Source organism: Mauremys mutica, chromosome 2 (assembly GCF_020497125.1).
Source record: "Mauremys mutica isolate MM-2020 ecotype Southern chromosome 2, ASM2049712v1, whole genome shotgun sequence".
Classification (NCBI taxonomy): Eukaryota; Metazoa; Chordata; order Testudines; family Geoemydidae; genus Mauremys; species Mauremys mutica.
In genome coordinates, this window is record NC_059073.1 from 226,392,494 (window position 1) to 226,416,081 (window position 23,588).

At 39.0% G+C, this 23,588-nt stretch overlaps 1 protein-coding gene across 2 annotated transcripts in view; it reads right to left on the reverse strand.

Annotated features, from left to right (window-relative positions):
- Positions 1-4,777: 4,777 nt before the first annotated feature.
- Positions 4,778-23,588, reverse strand: part of KAT2B (lysine acetyltransferase 2B) — an 81,614-nt gene continuing 62,803 nt past the window's right edge. For both annotated transcript variants that reach the window (XM_045004985.1, XM_045004984.1), the window contains 7 exons: positions 21,183-21,293; positions 19,337-19,480; positions 15,877-15,991; positions 15,130-15,166; positions 14,816-14,879; positions 14,634-14,718; positions 4,778-7,173 (listed from right to left, as the gene is read on the reverse strand). In XM_045004985.1, the coding sequence (XP_044860920.1) occupies positions 6,980-7,173; positions 14,634-14,718; positions 14,816-14,879; positions 15,130-15,166; positions 15,877-15,991; positions 19,337-19,480; positions 21,183-21,293 (750 nt within the window). In that variant the 3' untranslated portion in view covers positions 4,778-6,979. The remainder of the gene's footprint in view (positions 7,174-14,633; positions 14,719-14,815; positions 14,880-15,129; positions 15,167-15,876; positions 15,992-19,336; positions 19,481-21,182; positions 21,294-23,588) is intronic.

The following is a 23,588-nucleotide window of genomic DNA, read 5'->3' on the forward strand; positions in this document are numbered from 1 at the left end:
ATAGATATGAAAGTTGATAGGTAACACATGATTTTTAACCAAGCTGTAACACAGTTCAGCACAACTTGCACAGATGAGAGTAAACTGTAGTAGTCCATTTTGGCAGCTGCCATTGGTGGGAGCTAAAAGGAGGTTCCTTGCTTAGGAGGAATTTTTTTTTTTCTTAAATTTTAAATCGAGATGTAGACTGTGCAAAGCTTTTCTCATTATGCAGCTCCTGGGTTACCTATTGTTGGTTTTTTTTCTCCTGCAAAAGTTGCTGTTTTCCTTTTAATAGGGTTTTACAGAAAAATCTAGCCGAACAGAAACGTACTTTCCGACCTGCTCATTTCACTTTACTAAAAATTTGCAGCTGTCACTTTCTCCCAATACAGCTGTAGTTGGAAAGCTGCCACTAGCCAGGCAGAGGGATGGTCTTCCTCATCATGGAATTCTGATACCATAGGGGCAGGGTATTCACTTTTAAAAAGTTTGTCTGCCAAATCCACCAAGGAGGATGGGGCTAGTAGAACTTGAGACGTCTCACATTAAGTGGGCAAAGTATACACCAAGTATTAATTTTTAATGTGGAACTATGTGTATGTGAAAGCAATAGCAACTGAATTAAAACATCTATTCTAAGATATCTTTTGAATATAGGACCAGCTCTTGTAAATTTTCATTACTGGAGTAAGAAGCCCAGTTCTGCCCACACCCAGGATTGCCACTGTTTCTCTATAGGATTGTAGGGAGTTAAGCAGAATATGCTCATAGCCCCTACAGACGGATTTTTTATTTGTAAAAGGGATGCCTTTAGTTGGAGAAGATACAGTAAATGTAGACTTAGTAACTAAATAGCCAGCTTTTGGAGAGGCTTCTGGGTTCAATAGACATTAGAATTTGTAATCTAGCATCTTAGTGAGAAGCGGACCAAATAATGAAAAACTGTCACCCAGCATCTCCAACAATTCTTGACATAGCCACAGGACTTCCCATTTCTTAGAGGAATAGTTCTGATTGTCCACAGACAAGTCAGTCAGGGAAACAGTGAGCCAGGGATGCTTTCTCAAGCTGCCATCTCCATCCCATCTTTTTCATCAAATCATCCAGTTCCAATAACCCCATAAAACAATCTGATACAAACAGAAATCTCTCATCTTCTGGATAGGGGAGTGATAACATTGTCAGAAGAAAGGTTTTCAGGGCTTTCCTCCATCTTCATTGTACAGAAGTGCATGGGGGTTGGGAATATCAGAGCCATTTTTGACCCCCCAAGTCTCAATAAGTGGATGAAGAATATGAAGCATAGCTGGAGCCCCTGACCTTTACCATGCCATCCCCAGTACTAGACCTTCTCTACCTCAGTGGATGCATATTCTCAGCTGACAGTACCACCTTAGACTTATGACAATCACCTACAGCAGGAAACTATCACTACTGAACATTCCCATTTAGCCGGTCCTTGGCCCCTAGGATTTTTTACAGAGGTGATGGTGGTAGTAATAGCAAGACTCAGGTTCCAGGGAATTACCGGTAACCTGAACCCCTTCCTGGATGACATCTTGATCAGAGCTCAATCGCAGTCAATGGCGCACAGGGCCACATATCAGATGTTCAATCTCCTCCAGGTTCAGCTTCATCATGAGTGCAAAGAAAAGTTCTCTGGTTCCATCCAGTAATTTATTTTCTTTCTCCAGAACTGTAGGAACCATACCATAGTCCTATGTCTACAACTGCTAGGACTCCTGGTGTCATGCACTGGGATCATTCATGAGCATAATCACACATCAGAAGTCTTCAAGGCTTCACACCAAAGGTGTAGGACCACTCCCCAGAACACATGAAAGATCAAGTACGGGTTCCAGCACAGATGTTCAACTCTTTACAATGGCAGTCAGCCTACGACAAAGACATGTCCATCTGCTGTCAAGATTCTATAGTCCAATTTCTCGCAAAGAACATCAGCCTGGAGGGCAGCACAGAACCAAACAGCCCAGGGTCTCAGAAACAAGGAAGAAAGCGTTCACAGCATAAACCTCCCAGAGCTGACATAGTTCAAAGTAGGCCTGCAAAGGTTCCAGCCCACCTTAAGGAGAACCACATGCTGGTTCAAGCAGACAAGATGACTGCAGTCACATTTACTGAGTCAAGGGGAACAAGAAGTCCCACATCACATGCAGAAACAATGGCAATAATGAGGTGGGCAGAACAGTTCCTCTTTTCCCCCACTGAGCAATCCATATTATAGCAGAACTGAACCAAAAGCAGACTTGCTCAGCTGACACAGGGTCTGCAACTCAGAGTGGTGCCTGAAGGAGGAGGTGTTCAAGCTCATTGTTCAGACATTGTCTCCCTTCAACCGATCTAATTGGGAATCATATGAACACTAAGAGGCCAAAATACTTCACAAGGGCAGCAGACTCCAGCTGCATGATGACAGATGCCATATTGCACAGTTGGCTGCAGAGCCTACTTCACAAGTTTCTACCCTTTCCCGTACTGAGGAAGGTGGTTGAGAAAAAATGAGAACGGGCGATAGTGATAACTGACAACTCCCCATTGGTCGAGGAGACTGGCTCTCGGAATGGATAGAGCTGATATTGGAGCCCCAGTGGAAACAGGACATCCTTTCTCAAGGTCCTTTTCATCTGGACCCAAAGCGGCTTCAGCTAAGCCTGAATATTGAGAGGGAACCACTAGTGACTAGAAGGTCTTAGTCTGTCCTTCATAGTCATTAAGATATTTCTTTTGTCTAGGAGAATATAGATACTAAAAGTGTATTCCTCTGTCTGGTCCAGATTCAACAACTGGTGCCAAGAGCACAGTGCAAATTCCAGAAATCCATAATTCCAACCATTCTGGGTTTTCTCCAAGAAGGCTTAGACAAATGCCTTCAGCCCAGTACCATTATTTGTCAGGTGTCTGTTAGTAGTGTGCAATTGCAGGATCCTCTGTCTTGCTGGCAATCCACATCTAGCCAGATTCCTTCAAGCAGTCCAATTCTAGATCATCAATCAGATCACTCTTCCCAAAATGGGACCTTCCACTAGTTTTAAAGGTTCTGACAAGTCATCTCTTGGAGCCTCTGACTTCAGTGTTGGCCTATTTATCCATTGAGATTTGTTTCTTCATAGCCGTCATGTCCACCAAGCAAGTGGCAGCCTTATCTAGACAGGAGCCTTACTGCGTGATCCATGAGGACAAGGTGGTGCTCAGGACACCAGAATCCTTTCTTCCTAAAACATATACTTCCTTCGTTCTATCCAAAACCATAACATCCAATTGAAAAGGAGTGGCATATCTTAGAGGTCAGAAGAGTGTTGAACTCTCTCTCTCAGTTGTACAGAATCCACAAGATCAGGCTCCCTGGTTGTATCCTTTCACCTGAAATGCCAGGGAATCAGAACTTCCAAGTTCTCTGTTGCTAGGTGGACTATCTATTGTGAAAGCCTACAGATCATTAGAGGCTCCTGTCCCAGAAGGGATCAAGGCATGCTCCAAGACATTCTGAGCAACCTCATAGCTGAAACAAGCAAGTGTGTCACCATTGGAAATTTGCAAAGTGGCCACTTGGTCTACAGCTAACCTCTTCTTTAAGCACAAGATTGATCTTCTGTCTTCAGCAGAGGACCTGCAGGAAGGTGCTGCAGTTGCTGGCCCAGAGATAAGCGAGCTCACAAAAAGAGTTTTTTTCTTTTCTGACAAACTTTTGCTTCATAACCCTCCCTACATTTGTTCACTCACTTGTACCAGATACCCAGAATTGGGGGAGATGCTGGACTGCAGCATGGAAAATCTCTTTTCTGCTAGCAGTCTCTCCCACAATTCTATCCTCCCTGGATGGCTCATGAGTCAGGTATTAAGTGGAGTAGTTATCATGTGACTGTCTTCCTTGGTCTAATGTATAGAGTCATTTTGTTATCTCTGGAATATTTGTTAAGGATGTTATGCAAATTTTGCAGCTTGGTAATAACTCATGTGGCTAAAAGCAGGAGTGGGGGGGAGGGGTGACCAGACCATGCCATTCCAAAACACTGATCTGTCTCTGTGAGCTGCAGAGAGGGGAAAGCAACCCAGATGTCCAGAATTGAGGGAGATGCTGCTAGCAGAAAGGAAATCATGTATAAGTTTTCCATTCCTATGCATGGAGCAGGTAGGATTCACTGCAGGCAAGAGTCTGAACTTGGCCTTACTCTTTGCTCTGTTGCATCATTTCCAAAATTACCCAGATGATTGGTTAGGCTAGTCCTGAAAGGCACCTGCTTGCTCACTGGCTAATCTACTAAATTAAGTGCAGTGTAGATGTTTAGGTTTGAGCTGGAGACACCACCATTAAACACACCCTTAGCCTGAGCCAGCTGGCACAGGCCAGCTGTGGGTTTTTAATGGCAGTATAGGCATAACCTAAAGGGCTGACAGAGCTACAACTTACACACAGTGGCAGACAAAGTGTCACATAAGGGCAAGGCTAATTAGTTTCAACTCTCAACAGTGTGATTGTTTTGCTTTGGAAGTTATGCCTGTGTTTATCCATAATCTGCAGCTTGCACAGAGCACAGCAGAAGGATTGTACCTACCACCATCTGCTGCTTCACAGGTGGTGTCCAAGTGGAAGAGAATTAAAATCCAAAAACTAGGTACTCTAGTATCTAGACAAGGGATTTAACTGGACACACATCAAAAGCCAGGAGCTAATGAAGACAGCAAATGGCTCTTGCGAGGGCAAAAAATATCATGAACCACACAAGAGCAGATACCCAAGTAAAAATAATATAGACTGTCAACTTCACTAAACAGCTAAAGCCAATAAAGATTTATTCAAACCATTACAGGCACTTGTAGCATGAATGTTTCAGCTTGAATAGTGCATATACTGTATTTGCAGACTTATTGGAATTTTCATCGCTCTTCATGAAGAAGAGCCCAACTCTGCAGATTTTACACTTCAAATTAATTCATTGGCCTGCAGTGTTAACTTTAGAGCAGCTACCACAGTGCAACTTGGTAGATAAATGAATTGCATAGCTGGGCCTTGTAAATCTCTGTTCAATACAAGAAAATATAAACCACTTCAGTGTGTTTTTTTTAAATGTGAGAACTAATAAAATATTGTCTTCAAAGCAGTCATCTATTGAAATAAGAGACCAAAATAATTAGGTTTTATATATATGTGTGTGTGTGTGTGTATATAATTTAAAACTATTCTGTACCAGTACAATATATTAATTTTACAAATGTAAAATTTATCAGCTGTTAAAGCATTTGCAAAACCACACATCCTACTGTAGCTTTATTGCACAATATCTATGAAAATATTAATTTTTAAATTAGAAAACAAATGCTTTCAATATAGAAGAGACAATCTGATTTAAAGACAGTAAGAAAATCTACTCAGAAAATAACAAACTTTCACAGGATACCAAGCTCAACCAGGTGCATCTGTAGGCCCAGTTTACAATATAATTTATAGTCAGTAATGGATACTTTAATACAGTTCTAGTATTGTACCTTTATAGTTACAAATCTAAATGTAATTCAGACTGGTTTCAGATATTAAGCATTGAGGCAATTCTAATGTTAACATTTTGAATACCTTTAGTACCACAATAGCTACTTCCAACTAATTTCAGGCATCTACTTGTTGAATAGAATTGTGATTTAACACTGCACAGGTATTTTGCAAGAATATGTTTCGTCACAACTCAGTTATTTTCAACCTGATAACTACTGCACTTTACCATGTAATATCTGTACATATAAAAACACCAAGTTAAAGCTGAGGCTTCACAAAACCAGTTTATAAATTTAAATTATAAAATTAATGTCAAGTGACAATTTCTTTTTTGGCCTGTATTAATCTCTCTCTCTCTCTGTTAGAAAGGTCAGAGTACCTCCTATATGTAGTGTAAGCAGTAGTACACAGAAGTGCTTGATTTGATACCTAATGATGTATTAACATGAGCTGTGTAACTTTTTAAATATACTCCTGGGTCTAAATATTCTAAATATCATAATTAATAAAATGTTTACAGTAGAACTTGGTAGAAAATCTACTTTACCACATCGGCAAATACATAAACTAGAGGCGGTGATATGGTAACATTTTTGTATGTACTTAAGGAACAGTCTTCATGATCTGTGTCCGGAACTAAAGAAGTATCAATTAAATGACCAGGAAATGGAACGATTCACTGAAGTACATCAAAAACATCCCTACTAAAGTAAAGTATGTAACTATAGTATATGCCTACCACAATTTTTGAGTTATTTGGGGAACTTATGTCCTGCATAAGCAAAGTCAATATGATTTTTTTTTAAATAGTGGTTATGAAATCACAAATTATTTGCAAGTAGATATTTATCAAAAACAAAATCCATAGAAAAGTTTCCATCTATGTAGGATTTTTTCCTAAAGATTCAAAGCACTTCCTTTCCAGAATAAGTTGCTTTTCTCTCATAGTGTCTCAAGTAGCTGACTGTTTCTTTTAAAAAATAATATATATATATATATAAAGGACTCTACAATGAAACGTAGAGACAAAACATATTTCAGTGCCTCTTAAATTGTAATTTTCCCTTAATGTTTTTTTATTACTGGAAAAAAAATAAAACTTCTTCAAATATATACTGCATTAGATAAGCTAAAACATTCATTGTATGGGAATTTCTGATTCCAAATCCCCAAACATGTGCAAATTCCCATATGAAAGTTTTGGAGATATCCAATAAAAAGCCTATTCTTGACCATACCTGCAAATATGTATGCAAAAGAAGTTTTAAAGTAATGTTAAATACATTATAAAGCTTCATTTTAATAAAATAAACATTTTCTGTAACTTCAGTATAATACGTTTGCAAAACTGAAAGGGTTTTTAAAAGTGCTAGTTAAAATACACATAGGTTTTTTTGAACATACATGTATTAAGTCCCAAATCTACATGAAGGTGAATAGCATACTGTGCCTATAAGTTAGGCATACTGATTCGCTGAAAAACAACTGTCACTTGTCAATTAATCCAGCTTCTTTAATTTTTGTGTAGAAGAATTTCTCCAATATATTGGCACATTTGTAGTATTCACTCTCAGGGGGGTTGTACTCTCTGCAATTTGTAAAGACCCGCTGCAAGTCTGCCATGAATAATTTCTTAGACACGTAGTACCTATTCTTGAGTCGTTCACTCATGGTTTTCAGATCTGTACAGGAAAAAAAAGATTAGCAATCTGATTCCTATAATACTAAAGACAGAGTGCTTCGGATACACAATCTTTGCCATCAACTCATTTTTTTAAATGGAAAATTACTAATTCTTAATTACTTTTATTCCCTTAGGGCCTGATCCTGCTCTCACTGAAGTCAATAGCAAAACTGAACAGTAGTGCAGGATCAAGCCCTATGTCACATAAGCATCTTTTCCGCTAACAATGAATGCAATTCTGCATCACCTAAAATGTCTCAATTTAAAGGTTAAGGCATACTTGCTGTTCTCCTGATACTCTTGTTTGTCTCTATAAGGCTCTGATCCTATAAGGCGTTGAGTCTCCTCAACCTCAGAAGTTGAGCTCACCACCTTGAAGGATGAGTCCCTAGAGCAGGGGTCGGCAACCGGTGGCTCGCGGCTCGCCAGGGTAAGCACCCTGGCGGGCTGGCCCGGTTTATCTGCCGCGTCGGCAAGTTCGGCCGATCGCGGCTCCTACTGGCCGCGGTTCGCGGTCCCAGGCCAATGCGGGAGGCAGGAAGCCGCGGCCAGAACATCCCTCGGCTCGCGCCGCTTCCTGCCTCCCGCATTGGCCTGGGACCGCGAACCGCGGCCAGTGGGAGCCGCGATCGGCCGAACTTGCCGACGCGGCAGATAAACAAACCGGGCCGGCCCGCCAGGGTCCTTACCCTGGCGAGCCGCGAGCCACCGGTTGCCGACCCCTGCCCTAGAGTATGTGAATAAAAAGTTCAAACTGTCATGTAATTTCTAGCTATCTGCATTAACAAAAACAGCATCAGGTTAATCAACATATGCCATTCAGTTTGAATACAGCAAAGAATGCACATCTCTCTATTACATATGGTAAGTAAAAGTGCATGAAAGTAATATACTGTGCACAGAGTAAATCACTAACACTATTTTAATTAAGAGGAAAACCAAGTAAAATATATAGGGTTTTTATGAAACAAGATTTCTGTTTTTCAGCAATCTAATCAAGTGTATTTTACTGTCTACTGTTCAGCAGCTTTGAAACAAAGTGATGAAAGTCCTCCACTATTTTTGCTCACAAAACACATCAATGAACTCAACACACATCTAGACCTTACAATCCATAGTTCTGCACTAGGTCTTGTTAAAACCTTGTTTCTATTTTGGAGGTGCTAGTACTGGATATAAAAATCCTGAGGTAGTGACATGCTTTCTATGTGCATTGGCATAACCAGATAGCCAGAATGCTTTTCTAGTTCACAGCTATATCATAGCAGTGCTGGAGCCCAGGCTCTAGAAACATGAAAGAAAAAAATATATATTTTAATAAAATATTTAATCAGTGCACCAGAAAAATCTTACTCATTGCCAAGGACAACACATAATCCACTGCTCGCAGTGGAGATGCTGACACATTCACTGTAAAGCCATGAGATCCCTAAAGAAGAATGCACAGCTCCAAAAATGACATTCGTGACTCCGTTACAGTGGAGTGATAGAATCAGACCCTGCAGAAATAAAGATACTATGAGCTTTTTTCACCCATCCTTCTGCCATTGATCTGCCAAAAAAGATGATTCCCCAGACAAGAGACAAACCCTCCATAAATTACAACTAACATGAAATTTTTTCAGAAAAGAAGAATAGGTACGCTGAGTACCCAAAAATAGCCTGGAAATCTTAGCTGCATAATTCTGCCATTTGCTAGTCTTGTTGCACAGCATTCTACAAAAGAAAACAGCTAACAGACACTCATGCTTCCACCTATGAATAGCAATGAGGCAAAAAACTCAGTAACAGCTATTATAAAGGCAAAGGCTTATCCACTTCCTGTCATTTTGTACCTCCAACAATCTGGAACACTCTGCATTTATCTAGCACCTAACAACTGTGGGCTCTCTGTCCTGTGCTCATTTTGGGGGCCAATTCTTGAGATCCCGACTCAGTTCTCACAAAGGCAGGCTCCTACTGACTTTAGCAGGATGTAAATCAACCATACAGGTAAGTAAACTATTTGTCTCTCTGACAGTAATCCACTTTCGTCTCCGTTTTTACCATTGTTTTCTTCATTAAATGAGTAAATCTGATCAAAAATCATTAATTAATGGACATCTTCCATATATTAAAAATGGGTAAAGTCATTAAAACACTGGTTCTTTATCTGAGTATACAGTCAACATTTTCATCCCAATTCCTCAGAGGGTTTTTTTCCTCCCAATTAGGTATAACAGCATTTGTACAGTCTGCGTGTAACAAACACAAAGCAACCACTGAGCTGTTTCGTGTCTCTTTCTGGAGCAATCCACAAATAACTAAAGCACACATCGGTTTAGGGAGAAGTTTCAAAATGTTGCTAAACTTGATTTGTAAACTCCTTGTTCTGTATGTTTTATTTAGTTGAATATAATGACATATCCACTTAAATAAAACATATAAATCAAAGAGAAAAGAGAGAGAGGAATAAAAATTCCTGACACAGACTTCCTGGCTGCAAAAGAATCTCTGCTGAATCTCTATTTTAATTTTTACAAAATGCATTATTAAATCAATGGCACAAACATGTATTTAGATTGTAGAAAAAATTAATGTAGACACGTGTGAACAATACACACACACACCCCCTACACAAATTAGGTGTACCTTTCAGATTTCTGTCAAATTGCTATTTTGCCATAGTTCTGCCTATGTCAAAACAGAGCTGCATAGCATTTTAAAGTTCCAGCTAGATCCCCAAAGGCCCTTAAATCTAGTTTGTGAAGGAAGACCATGAATGTTATTGGCAGTGGGGAAAATACCAGTAGGATGATGTCAGACCTCAGCTTTCTACTACTGGAAAGAAACTCACATAAGGAAAAACCACTTTCTTAGTGGCAAATGTAGCGTAAGAAAAAAGAGAAAAACAGCCACTAGAATGTGTAAGTCATTGATTCTAGAAGCCAAAGCCACTGTCAAAAGTAATAAAACATCAGATACTGTGCACAATAAGTAGGAATATGCAAAAATGTAACACAAAAGTATGCCACTATGTTCGTTACACCAAACTGAGGACATTTCATCATGTAAACGGGTACGTGAGGGTGGGAAGGGAACTGAAGCATGAAAGCAATGTGTTACCACCACAGGAGTTTGGAGTAGTGTTAGGGCTCTTTTCTGGGCCTTGAATGAGGTACACGTCTTTGGAGAAATGAAGGGAACACCATGTTTCTTACATGGAATATTGGCAGCACTGAACCTTGAGTTCACAAAAACTAGGAATCGTGTAGTATACGCCAGCTGCATACAAGTCAAGCCCTTCCCACCCTGGAGACTCAGACCTTGTCAGACAAAAGTTGAACTGATTTATCAGTAAACGTGTTTAGAAACCGATTTAGTTAGATTAATGTAATCCTCTTCTGAGGGCACTCTTAAATCAGATTAAGAGTACCCTCTATCGATTTAGCTAAAGTTGATTGCTTGCTGACATTAGCTTAGGTTATGTCTACACTTAAACCATTACAGAAGAACAGCTGCAGCAGTGCTGTGTAGCCACTCACATCAGCAAACAGTGGGGTTCTCCTGTCACTGTTGTTAATCCACCTTCCCGAGAGGTGGCAGCTGGGTGAACGAAAGAATACTTCAGTTGACCTAGCGCTGTCTACACTGGGAGTTAGGTTGGCTTAACTACATTGCTCAGGGCTGTGTATTATTCACACCCGAGTGACGTAGTTAGGTCGACTTAACTTTTTTGTGTGGACCTGGCCTAAGACTACATATGACACTCTTAAGCCAATTTAAGAGGATCTAACACATGGCCTTGCACTGATGTAGCTAAATCTGTCTAAACTGATTTAGTTGAATCAGCGCAACTTGTGTGTGCAGGCCTGGCCATAGCACTGTGAAATGTAGGCCTCAAGCTAATTTCATGCTCAGCTCACATGGGGATGATTTGTACCTTTAGGATTCAGACTGATTTGGGGAAAAATATAAATGGTATTAATTCTACAAAGGATGCATATAGAAAAAGATTAACAGGTTGTACCAGTTTAACCATAATGTTCTTCTTTTATGGACTCAAACAGCATAATCTAGCTCCAACAGTTGTGTAGACTCTTCCCATTCATCTGACAGGGAAGTTATAATCAAAGCCTAGCTATGGCCAGCAAAACTAGAAGTGTCTTCCATTTAATCATGCACCCTGGACTACCATAGGTGAACAGGAAAAAAAAAATCACATGAACTAAGAAGGCACCATTTAGACATGATAAAGTTTAGAAAAATAAGTAGCTGCAAAAGCACTCGGAATATCAGTGGAAACCAGATAAACCCAGGCTACTTATCTATCTTTGGGACTACTTTCAGAGAAAATCTGCCTTTGGATGTAGTCAGAAAACCTATGGCTATACACCCATAAAATGTGTTGCAATTTAGGCTGCACAGGAACTTTTCAAAAATAAAACATTATGGGTGTTTTATGTTTGATAACGCAAGGACGGAGAAATCTGGCAAAACACATTCATCCCACACAAGAAAAACACAAAGCTGAGGGCTGTTTATCTTTTATCATTGTTGATATGTTCGATCACATGATTTTTTTTAAAGTGTCAGATATTGGCAGTCAGGAGGAGGACAATACAATGTGCAGGCTCATAAATCAAAAACTCTGAGCTTTCGGTTGTTTGGTGTTGGATGATCTAGTTGAGAAGATAAACTTATCTTCACCTTAAAATGAAGGCTGACACAGATTGTTTATTTTAGCCACAGCATGGAACATTTTAAAAAATGAAGGATAATATTTATATTTGGGGCTTGCCAATCCAGGCAGTAAGTGTTCTTTATAATCATAAAACTGTTCTGAGTAAATGGTAGCCTAAACTCTGTGCACAAAGCAGGTTCTTAATATTCAGCCATATGGCAATATGGCATTCTTTTTGTTCACTGGTAGAGAAGAGAAAATGAAATACCTTTGCTTTAAGAGGATACTGGAAGGTGATTATTATTTTATTGAAACACATATACTTCCTATATGGCAAGGATTAGTTACGTACAATAATCATTAAGGCAGATTGGTGGGTATGCTCCTAGTAACTAATTGAGGACCCCACAGAAAAGCTAGGTATTGCCATCTCTACTCTTTAGAATGACCACACCACACCTTAAGCGTGTGGTGGCAGGGGCATTGTCTGGCTTTCTGGGGGAAGCACTATACCTTTTTAAGGGCAGAGGCATGCTGCAGATTCAGAGCAGGTTAGCCTGGGCACGCTGACTCATCCCCCGCAGGTGACCAGAAGAGGGGGGAGAGTACATAGATGCAAGGCAACCAGGAAAAGCTCTCTTTTATCTGGATCAGGCAGAGCAGCACCCACCCTCCCAGCCATAAAAGTGGTGAAATACCAAGTTTGGTTAGGATCTATTGTGAGCAGGGGAGGGCTGGGAAAGAATTTTTTCCTCACCTCCAGACTGGCCAAGACAGAGTGTGTGTGTGGGGGGAGGTCACTTTCCCCACAGCACATTTTTGGGGGGGAGGGGAGGCTTAGGGTTGAAGCGAGCATAGAACAGGAGTTAGGCTGTGATGTTGCAATTCATTCTGTAAGCTTGGGGCGAATGTCCAGGGCACATACTCTGCAGGGAGGGAATACAGTGATCAGATCTATGGTTTGCTAAAGGATTTGAAGGAGGTGTTTGTTAAAGGAGCGGAAACGGGGGTGGAGCAGAAGGGAAGGAGCCCATGATTGTCATGGCAGGGAGCCAACACCTCCAACCCTTATAGCCCACTTTAACCCTCATTCGAGGTGGGAGGATGGTAAGGACCGAGCAGCCAGTTGGCTGGGGACCAGTATGAAAGGTGGGGGGTCTGACGGAAGCCCTCCTCCCCCACCCTATGTAGATATTAAAATGGTCATAGAGTTACCTGCACTGTACACTTTTATTTGCTGGGTGCACCTAGCCACTTAATAATAAAGTTGCAGCCTAAATTAAACCACATCCAGCGTTTCCTGTCCTTTCGGTGTAGCCGAACAGAGGGCTTTCTATGCCCTACAGACTGATTCACAGAGATACCAAGTGGTCTCAATGAAGTTGTGTTCTGTTCTCCGATCACAAGAGAAAATGCCATGACTGGAAGCAGTAAGAGAGGGAGGAACGATTGGTAAGGCATTGAATGCAGGGTTTGATTCAGTTGGAATCAACTGAATTTGCTTAGTTGTAAATCACTATCTATGATTTACAGCATAGCAGCCAAAGGCAGAGTAAAAATTCAATTTTTTTCTCATTAACAGTTGTGTTGCAATAGAAGCATGAACGATAGCTGGGCCACAACAAATGCACACACTAATTTTCAAGATCTCAAAATAAAAATGTTGTAAGACTGGTTATGATAATTAGCACATGTGCTGAGCTTAAACTGAAACAAGCACTTGATTTAAATTACAAGTTAAATGAGTGAGGAGGAGGGGCGGACAGGAGGGCAGGACATAGTTGGGGCCAAGTCAAGAGACTGTCACTCTGTTGCCCTCCCTGCTGACCAGAAAGTGCCAGGGGGGGAGGGGGATATTTATACCCAGCCAGTCGCAGAGAAGCCGGTGGGTTGGGTTTTTTGCCTTCCCCACAGCAGGTCTGGGACCCAGTAGGGCACAGGAGGTAGGTTATAATGTTGCAACCTGGTACATAAAACTTGCAGCAGATGTCCAGTGCAGGTAATCAGAATCGAAGGGACACAGTTACTGGATAAAATGGACTAGAAAAGGGTTTGAAGGAAAGCATCCCTTAAGGGAGCTGAGGAAGGGGGTTTGAGGCTCCTTTGTCTTGCATGTCTTGACCTCCCTCCTTTCATAACTCCCTTTCACCTCAGGTGAGGGGAGAGTGGAGAGATCCCAGCAGCATGATGCCTGGGACCAGACTGGGTATTATGTGGAAGCGACTAAGGAAAGAATGAGTGCACTGTACAATTTACTGCTGGGTATTCCCAGATATTTCAAAGTTTTGGCCTAATGGAACCACACCCATCGCTTCCTGTCTGTCTTCCAGCACAGCCAGGCAAAAGGACTAGCCTTCTGAGTCACTTAGGTGAGTCTAGAAATTTTGTCTCTGGGTTTTTTAACAAGTTAGATAGAAATATACAACAAAATATGCAATGGCAAATTACCCTTCATGTGAGATCATATCTTCACAGGTTTCTTAACCCATACAGTCAGCTAAAAGGTGCTGGGATAGACCCGGTTAAGAGGTTGCTGGGATCCTCTCAGGTACTGTAATATTTTGTGTTTTCTTACAGGAGTACATAATATAGATGCTTCACTGAGGTTACAAGCTATTCATACATTTCAACTGATAGCAATATATTTTTGCCACTGCTGAGTTGCAAACTATCGCACTGCAAGCTATACATTAGAAAATGTTTGTAACAATAAATCTTGATGATTATACTTGTCTCACATGTCTCCAGCTAGAGAGATCTTTAAGTTTATACTTTAAAAATGTTAATGGCATTACCCATGGGAAACCTTATAACTTCATAATATCCAGGAGCTTCTGTTCTCTTCACAGGTTCCATGAAGGGCCAAGCGCTTTGATGGCTCTTTGGTAAAGAAAAAAGTAAGGTATCTAATATGGAAACTCCATATTGGAAATCATTTCAAAATCTTTAAAGTAGGTAAACTAAAACTAATACCCACCTTCACCTGCTGCAGGATGGTTTTTAATGTGCTGTAAAGCTGATCTGGATCTTTGGGTTCTTTACTTGAAAGAAAATATTAACAAAGAAGATAAGCTTTATCTCTTATGTTCATTTTCTACAATGCTACACCTTACATCAGAGCAACTCACAAATTTAAAACATTTTATCATTAATGGAAAAATAAGACCCAAGAGCTATTCTACAACAGATTCCTTATCTCAGTTTTGTGATAGATGGAAAGAAATATTTCAAAGTTACTCAGTTTAGAGACGTTTGTTCTCAAAGGATTCCCTTTGTCCAAGCAGTACTTACCCTCTCTCTTTTCCACTTGGTTTCCAGCCAGTCTCTCCTGCACACCAACAAAAATAAACATTACATAAGAACTACTTCAGGTTGAAAGTTAATATGAATCTAAAAAGTTAATAAAATTATAGTACTCCTTCAATAAAAAGCTTTCTGAAGACTAATCCTAATAAAACTACAGCACTCTAGCTCCCACCCCATCTAATTTCCTACATACCATACTCGAGTATACTGTAACATGCTCTACAAGAAATGCACTGCTTTTTAAAAACTCTTTACCATCTTTTATCATTACATCCAGCCTCTTCTATGTAAAGAAAATAGATGTAAAAATGATTCAACACAATAATTTCCTATGGACATAAAATATATTACACAGACAACTGAAAAAATAATTGGTTGTAGCTTTGTTGTGCCCTGATTCAAATAAGTATCTTTTTAACACAGAACTGTACTGCGGTCTAGGATTGTAGACGTAAGATGGACTCAGAGGGAAAATGCCATCTGCACTGTGAAGCAAAACAAAGGGGGCAGAATTAAATAAATGTCTGTAGAGAAGCATTACAGTAGAATACCTTAGGGAAGTCTCTAAGCCAGAAGTGAATAATGGTACTAGAAACAGATCCAGCCTGTCTTATATCAGATTAACAAACCTAGATAATTGAATCCTATTAAAAAGACAATACTTGGCAAACTCAAATTTCTCTAATCTGTTTTGATGTAGCTCCGCATTAATAAAGAGAGGTTGGTACATACTAATTCCAGGAATGCTTTCTATAGGAATCTGTCGTACTCCATCTTTGAAGCAGGAAAGGCCAGGATAGACTTTTCGAATCTGCGCTTGTTTTCTTTCGATCAGCTTTTTAATGATCTGTAATAATATTGCAGAAAAGGTGGGGGAGACAGTTTTAGTTTTGATAGTCAAGGAAAGTAGTTGACTGGCTCAAAGGCAAAGTGGTAGGACATTAAAGAAAACTGTGGCAGTGAGAAACATAACAGGACCCTGATCTCACAGAGTCCCATTGAAATCAGTGAGCATTTTGAGTGCATAAAGAACACAGGATTGACCCCATCAACAAATGTTTTACTAAATGAGAATACTGTTTATACTCCAGTTTTTAGAAAAACCTGTTCCATTTCAAAATCTCAAACTGTGGAAGGTGCTTCTATGTTAATGAGAGCTGCCATTTTATTCATGTCCTCCCCTCCCCGCAAGGAAGTCCAGACTGATTATATAGATTGAGATACAAATTCAGTTCAAAATCTGAATGCATAAAAAGTCAGAAACTGACCCAATTGGAAGATAAATTCTATTATTTTCCCTTTGGTTACCTCAGTTCTAAGTAATTTGGTTTTCTGCTCTTGATGTACATTAAAATGCTTAGCTACGCTTTTTCTCTCAAACATGTCATTGTCAAGATGACTGCTTCCTGTTTAATTGGTCTTTTATACATTTAGGACACTTAATATTGGTTATTTACTTATCTTTTTAATTAGTTGGAAATCACAATATCTTTTACATTACAATAGTTTTCCTTTAATAATGGGGGGGAAGAGAATTTTCTTCAAAAACAAAACCACCAGCACCACCCTCCCTTCCCCCGGGATTTCTAAAGACTCATCCTTCACTACTTTTCTCTCAAAAAAATTCAAATTTTTGACACACCTGATAAAATGGCAAAGAACTACAGTACGGGCTACACCAGAGGCTTAGACCACCAGCATGTTGCAAAAGCCAAGTTAGAAGGAAGTGGTGATATCCTCACACTCCACCCACAATCCCAGAATTACTGGATGTTACAGAAGAAATGAATGGTGGAATAGTTAATGTTGACATTTAAGTCATGTTAATTAGACTTCAAAGACAACAAGTCATCAAGGTGATTTGGGATTTTTCATACCTCCCAGAACTATTGTTTTTCGTTTATTTACAGACTACGCCAGACAGCAGTGTGTTGGTTCACATTCAGAACCTTCTTCTTTGCAGCCACAGGAGTATAACCCAATTCTTTAAATGGATGCTTAAATTCTGTACAAGCTGATAGAACTAGAAAAATCTGGATATGGAGCATTTCAAACTATTTCAAACTGAGACACTTCAACTTCCTTTGAAACATTTTAAACAAAGGTGAGTAGTGAAAAACACACAAAACAACTAAGCAACCAGACCTGGGGTAAAATTTTCAAAAGAACTTAAATGACGCAAGTGTCTAAGTCACCTTTGAAAATAGGCTTAAGGGTGATTAACGGCTTGTCTACACACAAAAGTTGTATGCTTTAACAATACTGGTATAGATAAAGTAGTACAACTCCTGTAGTATGGCTACAATTATACCAGTATGAAGGTGCTTATACTGGAATAGTTTATTCCCATGTAGGAAGGGGAATAAACTATTCTGGCAGAAGGCATCTTTATACCATTGTAACTGCACTCACACCAGAGATGTTCAAGCATAACTACTCTGGGGGGGAAAAAGATCACACCTCTATCAGAAATCAGTACAAAATCTGTGTGCAGATCAGGTCACTTTTGAAAATGGTATTTAGGAGCTTTTGAAAATTTTATCCTTGGGCTCAATTTTCTGAGGGCAGGAAAAAAAGCATATAACCTACAGACACCTAAATTGAGAAGAAATCAGAAATTTCATCTGGCTGCCTGATTAGCTCAAAAATGTGTTTTGCAAGACACCGCATATATGTCAAATTCAAGCTGCCCTGAGATTCTGAAAGTTAGCTACTGCGCAGAAGAACTTTTTGCTCAGAAGGGCAAAACATGAGAGAAATCTAAATAGATACGGGTAGTTCAATGTCACGAAATATACTACCACAACCAGATGGGATGACTACAGTTATTCACATTATCTTTCCTTAAACTTAAATACACACATAAAGGAAGAAACAACGGTAAGAAAAAAACTATGATGTTTTCATGATTTAGATCTTAAATTTCCATTCATTTTGATCTATTATAGCTATATTACAAGCTTTAGTACTTGAAGAATCCCCAAATTAGCTATTAAGTACATATGAAACTTTAGTCAATTTTAGATTCTCGGACATCATTTAGAAACCAATGTGCTCAGAAAGACTGGATTTTTTACAAAAAGTTGTTTTACTTGGCATCAACTGTAGAAAGTAAAAGGAAGTGAGACAGAATGTGTGTGAGATTTAACACACACAGGCATCAGGAGAGATTTAAAAAAAAATTAAGGCTAGAATCAGTTGTTTTGACTCTCTGTTCTCTAAGAACAGACTGCATCTTCCATTCAGCTTTTAAAATAATTCTGCCTTTGAGGTAATGCAATTAATAGCAACTGGAACTTGGAAGGCTAATATGGGAAACAGCTTCTGTCAAATAGAGCAGGCTGTTGTTCAGTCAGGATGTTCTCCTTTTAAAAGGAAATGGCTACTTGACACAAAGGCTATTTTACAAAATAAAATTGAAATCACAAGATCTGACTCCATCACAGAAGGATCCAGTAGCATTGTGCTTTTTAAAGAAACGTATTTGTGAACATTTCTGTTTCATCAGCTACCCAGCTGGACCACATTTCAGAAAAGCATTTAAGCAAGTGCTTAACTGTCACTTTAATGTTAAAATGTTTTGTTGGACCAGGATCTTTGTGTGAAAAAATTGTGAACTAGTTAAAGGATATAAGTAAGAACTTTCCACTCAAAGTTACCATTAATGAATGCTGCAATAATGATTACGTAAAACATTTGAAAAATAATTAAAGCAACCCCACAACATTTCACACACCTGCTCACCTAGAATGAGTAATTTCATTTTGTGACATCAGTAATATATCAATAATTTTTTCAATGTTAACTGTAGGAAAGGAGAATTTATGCCTGAGAGATGGTAAATTTATGATAATTTTAAGGCCAGAATAAAATATAGGTTTTAATTAATTTTAAAAATGGCTTGTGTGATATTTTGAATACCAGATATGGGCATGAAAGGGGATAGATGTCTGAGTGCTGACTAAAGTGTTCTAGAAATATTTATATAAGCCATTTTAAATGTGTAGGGTTTTTAAAAACTGTGTTAATATTAAACTATCAGAGGGGTAGCCATGTTAGTCTGGGTGCATGCATGCATCCGACGAAGTGGGTATTCACCCACGAAAGCTCGTGCTCCAATACGTCTGTTAGTCTATAAAGTGCCACAGGACTCTTTGCTGCTGTTAATATTAAACAATATTTCGTTATTTACCTCTTTTTGTTTTTTAATTATGACAGAAAATTCAGTGTAGGGAATCCTTGGATTTAATTCACATCCCATTAGAGTGGCTCCTTCATAATCCTTGATATAGCCAACATATTTTGCTTTTGGTACTTTAATATCTTTGGAGAAACCCTAAGAAATGATAAACTCAAATTGATACAATGCAATTTTCTTTTTACATTCACATTACTTGAAAAACCAATTATGAATTACAATCAGATTCATTACATTGTCAAAAATATAAAGAAAGACTACAGACCATGGCCCTAGTTAGAAGATAAGTAGCTTTACACACGAGTAGTCAGTTACTCACGTGCAGGATCATGGCCCATATCAGGAGTAGAAACTAAACTCCAAAATGTAACCAGTTATGTTGTGGGGGAGACGGAGAGACAGTTTTATATTCAAAGTAAGATGTTTATAGATGAGTATGAAGGCAACTTTCAACTCTATTTCAACATTACATTAAAGGGTCTCAATCCTGCAGTCACTAGTCAGGCAAGGCTTCTGCTGAAGTCAATGAAAGTTTTCCCTAAGTAAGGCTGCTGCATTGTGCCCCAAAAGAACAAAACCAATCAGCTAACCTCTTTCCCCCCCTTAAAAATCAAGTGCAAAAAATAAATAAAAAACAAAATATAAAACCAAAGAAAGTTCCAGAGATTACAGCATACAGATCTCATAAAATCTGCATGTACTGGGGACAGAACACCCCACCACACCCACACATACTATAGGTGGGCAACCCCCACAATTCTCTGATGAAACAACGAGGGGGAAGTTTTCCTCCCCTTTGGCCACTTCCTTATGGATTTTCTTAGACTAGCGGAATCTGACTTATTTTGTTTTTGTTTAAATTTGCCAATATAGGGCCCCAATTCTGCATTTGAATCTGTTATCACAGACCCTCACACTCACATGGATTCACACTGAAGTTAACAGAACTCTGTATGGGTCCATGGTAGCAGACCCAAAACAGGACTGGTGCTTCAGTGCTGAACTGACCTCTTATTTAGTATCTATTTTAAAGAAGGATCAAAGTAAGATTAAAACACAAAGTCACCATACACTAGACTAAAATTTTCTGCTGGCATAACTCACTGATTTCAGTATGATTTGTGAGCACAAAAGAGATACAAAGTAGGCGCTAAATCTATTTCTGTTCAGTGTGGTAAGAATACTGTATTCCCACATACATCTGTCCTACCTCAAACTCCTTCTAAAAATAGTGGTTTATTAAGAGCATGGAACTGGTAACAGCTTTTTAACATACAATTAGGAAATCAGAAAGTCTGAATTTATCTTAAAAAAAATGTCACAGCTGAACTTGGTTAACACTTAATTGAGAGTATTATGTAATCTGCAAATATATTCAAATTTTTCCTTCAAAATACACTGTTCTATAAAGATAGTACCTTAACTTTGGCTAACACAGAACATATTTTGTACATTAAAATAAAAAAGACACTACACATTTTACACAGCTGCTAATACATTTTACTTAGGCCACACCTATACTAGCACTTATGTTGGCAAAATGTTTGTTACTCAGGGGATGCAAAAAAACCACTGCAGAGTGCCACAAGTTTTGCCAGCGTAAGTGCTCGTGTGCACAGGGATATGTCGGCAGCAGAAGCTCTCCCGCCAACACAGCTGCCACCACTTGTTGAGCTGGTTTTATAATGTCAATGGGAGAGCTCTCTGCCGTCAGCATAACGCAGCTACCCAAATCCTCTTACAGCTGTGTTGCTGTAAGCTTGTAACTGTAGACATGGCCGTAGTGTTTCTACATTTCAATGTCTTACACTGGCTGAAGACTTTTCTTGGGCTGACTTACTTGTTTCTTGAAGTAGCCAATTGCATATTCGTCTGCATACGTGAGGAAGTTGAGAATGTTATGTTTGATGTGATACTCTTTCAGATGATTCATTAGGTGAGTTCCATAACCCTATGTGGAAACAGTTAAGGAAATTCATCTCATGAGGAAAACCTTTTTGGTGTTACATGTATTACAAGCTATGGAGGGAGGGCTGTTCTTTGAAGGGAGTATTTCTCCAGAGCTGTACTCAAGGTTCGTAATTTAGACAGGATTAGCAAAGACTGAACTATTTAAAATACTTGGAAGGTCACATATGGGACCCAATGGAAGACACAGAATGTCATAGCTTCTAGTTATTGGTTCACTTTTGATCTAAAAGAAACAACCTCAACTCTCTTGGGGAGTAGAGTGTTGATCTAGAGGTAATTTTTTCAGGTAGTTGTAATTCAAGGTGAATATATCTCTATATATTGTATTTAAGTTAAATATCAAGTATACAGAGTCACAACCTTGGGGACTAACAAAGCTAAAGGTGTTCAGATGCTACAATGATGTATCTGAGAAACAGATTCTTCCTTAAGACTTACTTTGGTCATGTCACTTACAAAACACTTTGTAATGGCTAGGCAGTTGATGTACTAAGAATGCTCTTTATTACGGTAATCATGATTGTTTCGTTGTTACCTTGTCCTCTTACCCCTCTGCATGTTCGTTTTACCCACCTGTTTTTCATCACATGCTAAGATTGTGGGCTCTTTGGGGCAGGTGCCATCTTTTTATTATATGTGCAAAGCACCTGGCCCAGTGGAGGCCTGATCTCTGATTGGGGTCTCTAGGGACTACCACAATATAAATTAATAAATAATGAATAAAGATGTCCCCTGACTCCAGTCTCATTCAAAAATAGAAGAGAATTATGCAATAATGTAGCTAAAAGTGAATAATCCTACAGAAAATAAATATGCTCATTTACATTTCCAAAATGTCCTATTATTTTTCGCCTGTGATGAAAAGGAATTGATACACACTAAACCCACTAATGAGACAGAGTATTTTATGCTAACTGCACACAATGTAACTGAATTAATCATTCCTGCTTATGTTGCAATTATTGAGGCAATGGATAAAAAACTGGAGTATTTTAAAAAATGTCTGGGAAACATATCGGGGGTCTCCTTATTTCATTGGAAGATTGGGAGACTTCTTATGCTTTGACACAAGATAGAGCAATAAATTACAAAATGGAAAGTACAACATTACTTACGATTCACTATCTTTAATAGCCTCTGGCAAATGGCAACAAAATTATATCAGGAATAAATAAATACTGGAAACTGAATACAGAATACTTAATGATGACACATGCTTGAAAAGCCTGTCACTGTGGGGTGTAATACCTGTGCATCAACTTATTCTCAGTGGTTACCTTTTAAAAGTTTGGGGCCCTTTTACAGACTTCACATTTAAAATTACAACCTCAGATTATGTCCTAAATTGCATATTTCTGAAATTTAAGTAAACTACTAAGATACTTGTTTCACCCTTCCAAGAGTACGACAGGTATCAAATACATGATTTGACAACTGACGGACTGTTGAGGGGTCCCAAAAGTTCTTTAGAATTCTCCAATGTGCTCACCATAAAGGGATTTTCAGTGTTCAAATTCTAAATTCACAAGGGTTTAATTTAAATAGGAGAAACCATGATAAAAATGTAATGAAAAATCATTTTTACCTAAAAACTTGAGATGTAAGTGCTAGTCAAGCTTATTTCTCTGTAGCAGAGCAATCCAAACAGTAAGTTAGAGACTATGGGTATGTCTACACTGAAATTAGACACCCGCAACTGGCCCATGCCAGCTGACTCCGGCTTGCAAGGCTCAGGCTAAGGTGTTGTTTAACCACAGTGCAGACATTCAGACTCTGTCTGCAGCCCAAGCTCTGGGACCCTCTCACCTTGCTGGGTCCTAGAGCTCAGGCTGAAGCTTGAGCCCGAACATCTACACCACAATTAAACAGCCCCTTCACCCAAGCCAGCTGGCATGGGCCAGCCATGGATTTTTAAATGCAGTGTAGACATACACTATGACATTTTCAGTGCCCATGATTCTCTGGTCACAAGTTTAGTGACCCATTGCAAGAATTGTAAATTATTTTTTCTGACAGCCAACAAAAAGTCACATCTGAGGCTTTAAGGAATTTTTTTAAAGTAATTCTGATAATGACGGTGGCAATTACATATACCTGGAACATTCTGTCCTAGAGATGATTTTTAATTTAGCTATCTTATTTTATATAAATTTATTTCTTCATTTATTCAAATTTTATTCATTCTCATAAAAACTTCTGCAGCTGAATATTCATACAGAGAAATTAAGACATGCAAGCTACAATACACATTTTGTACATGGATGTCACATGCAGC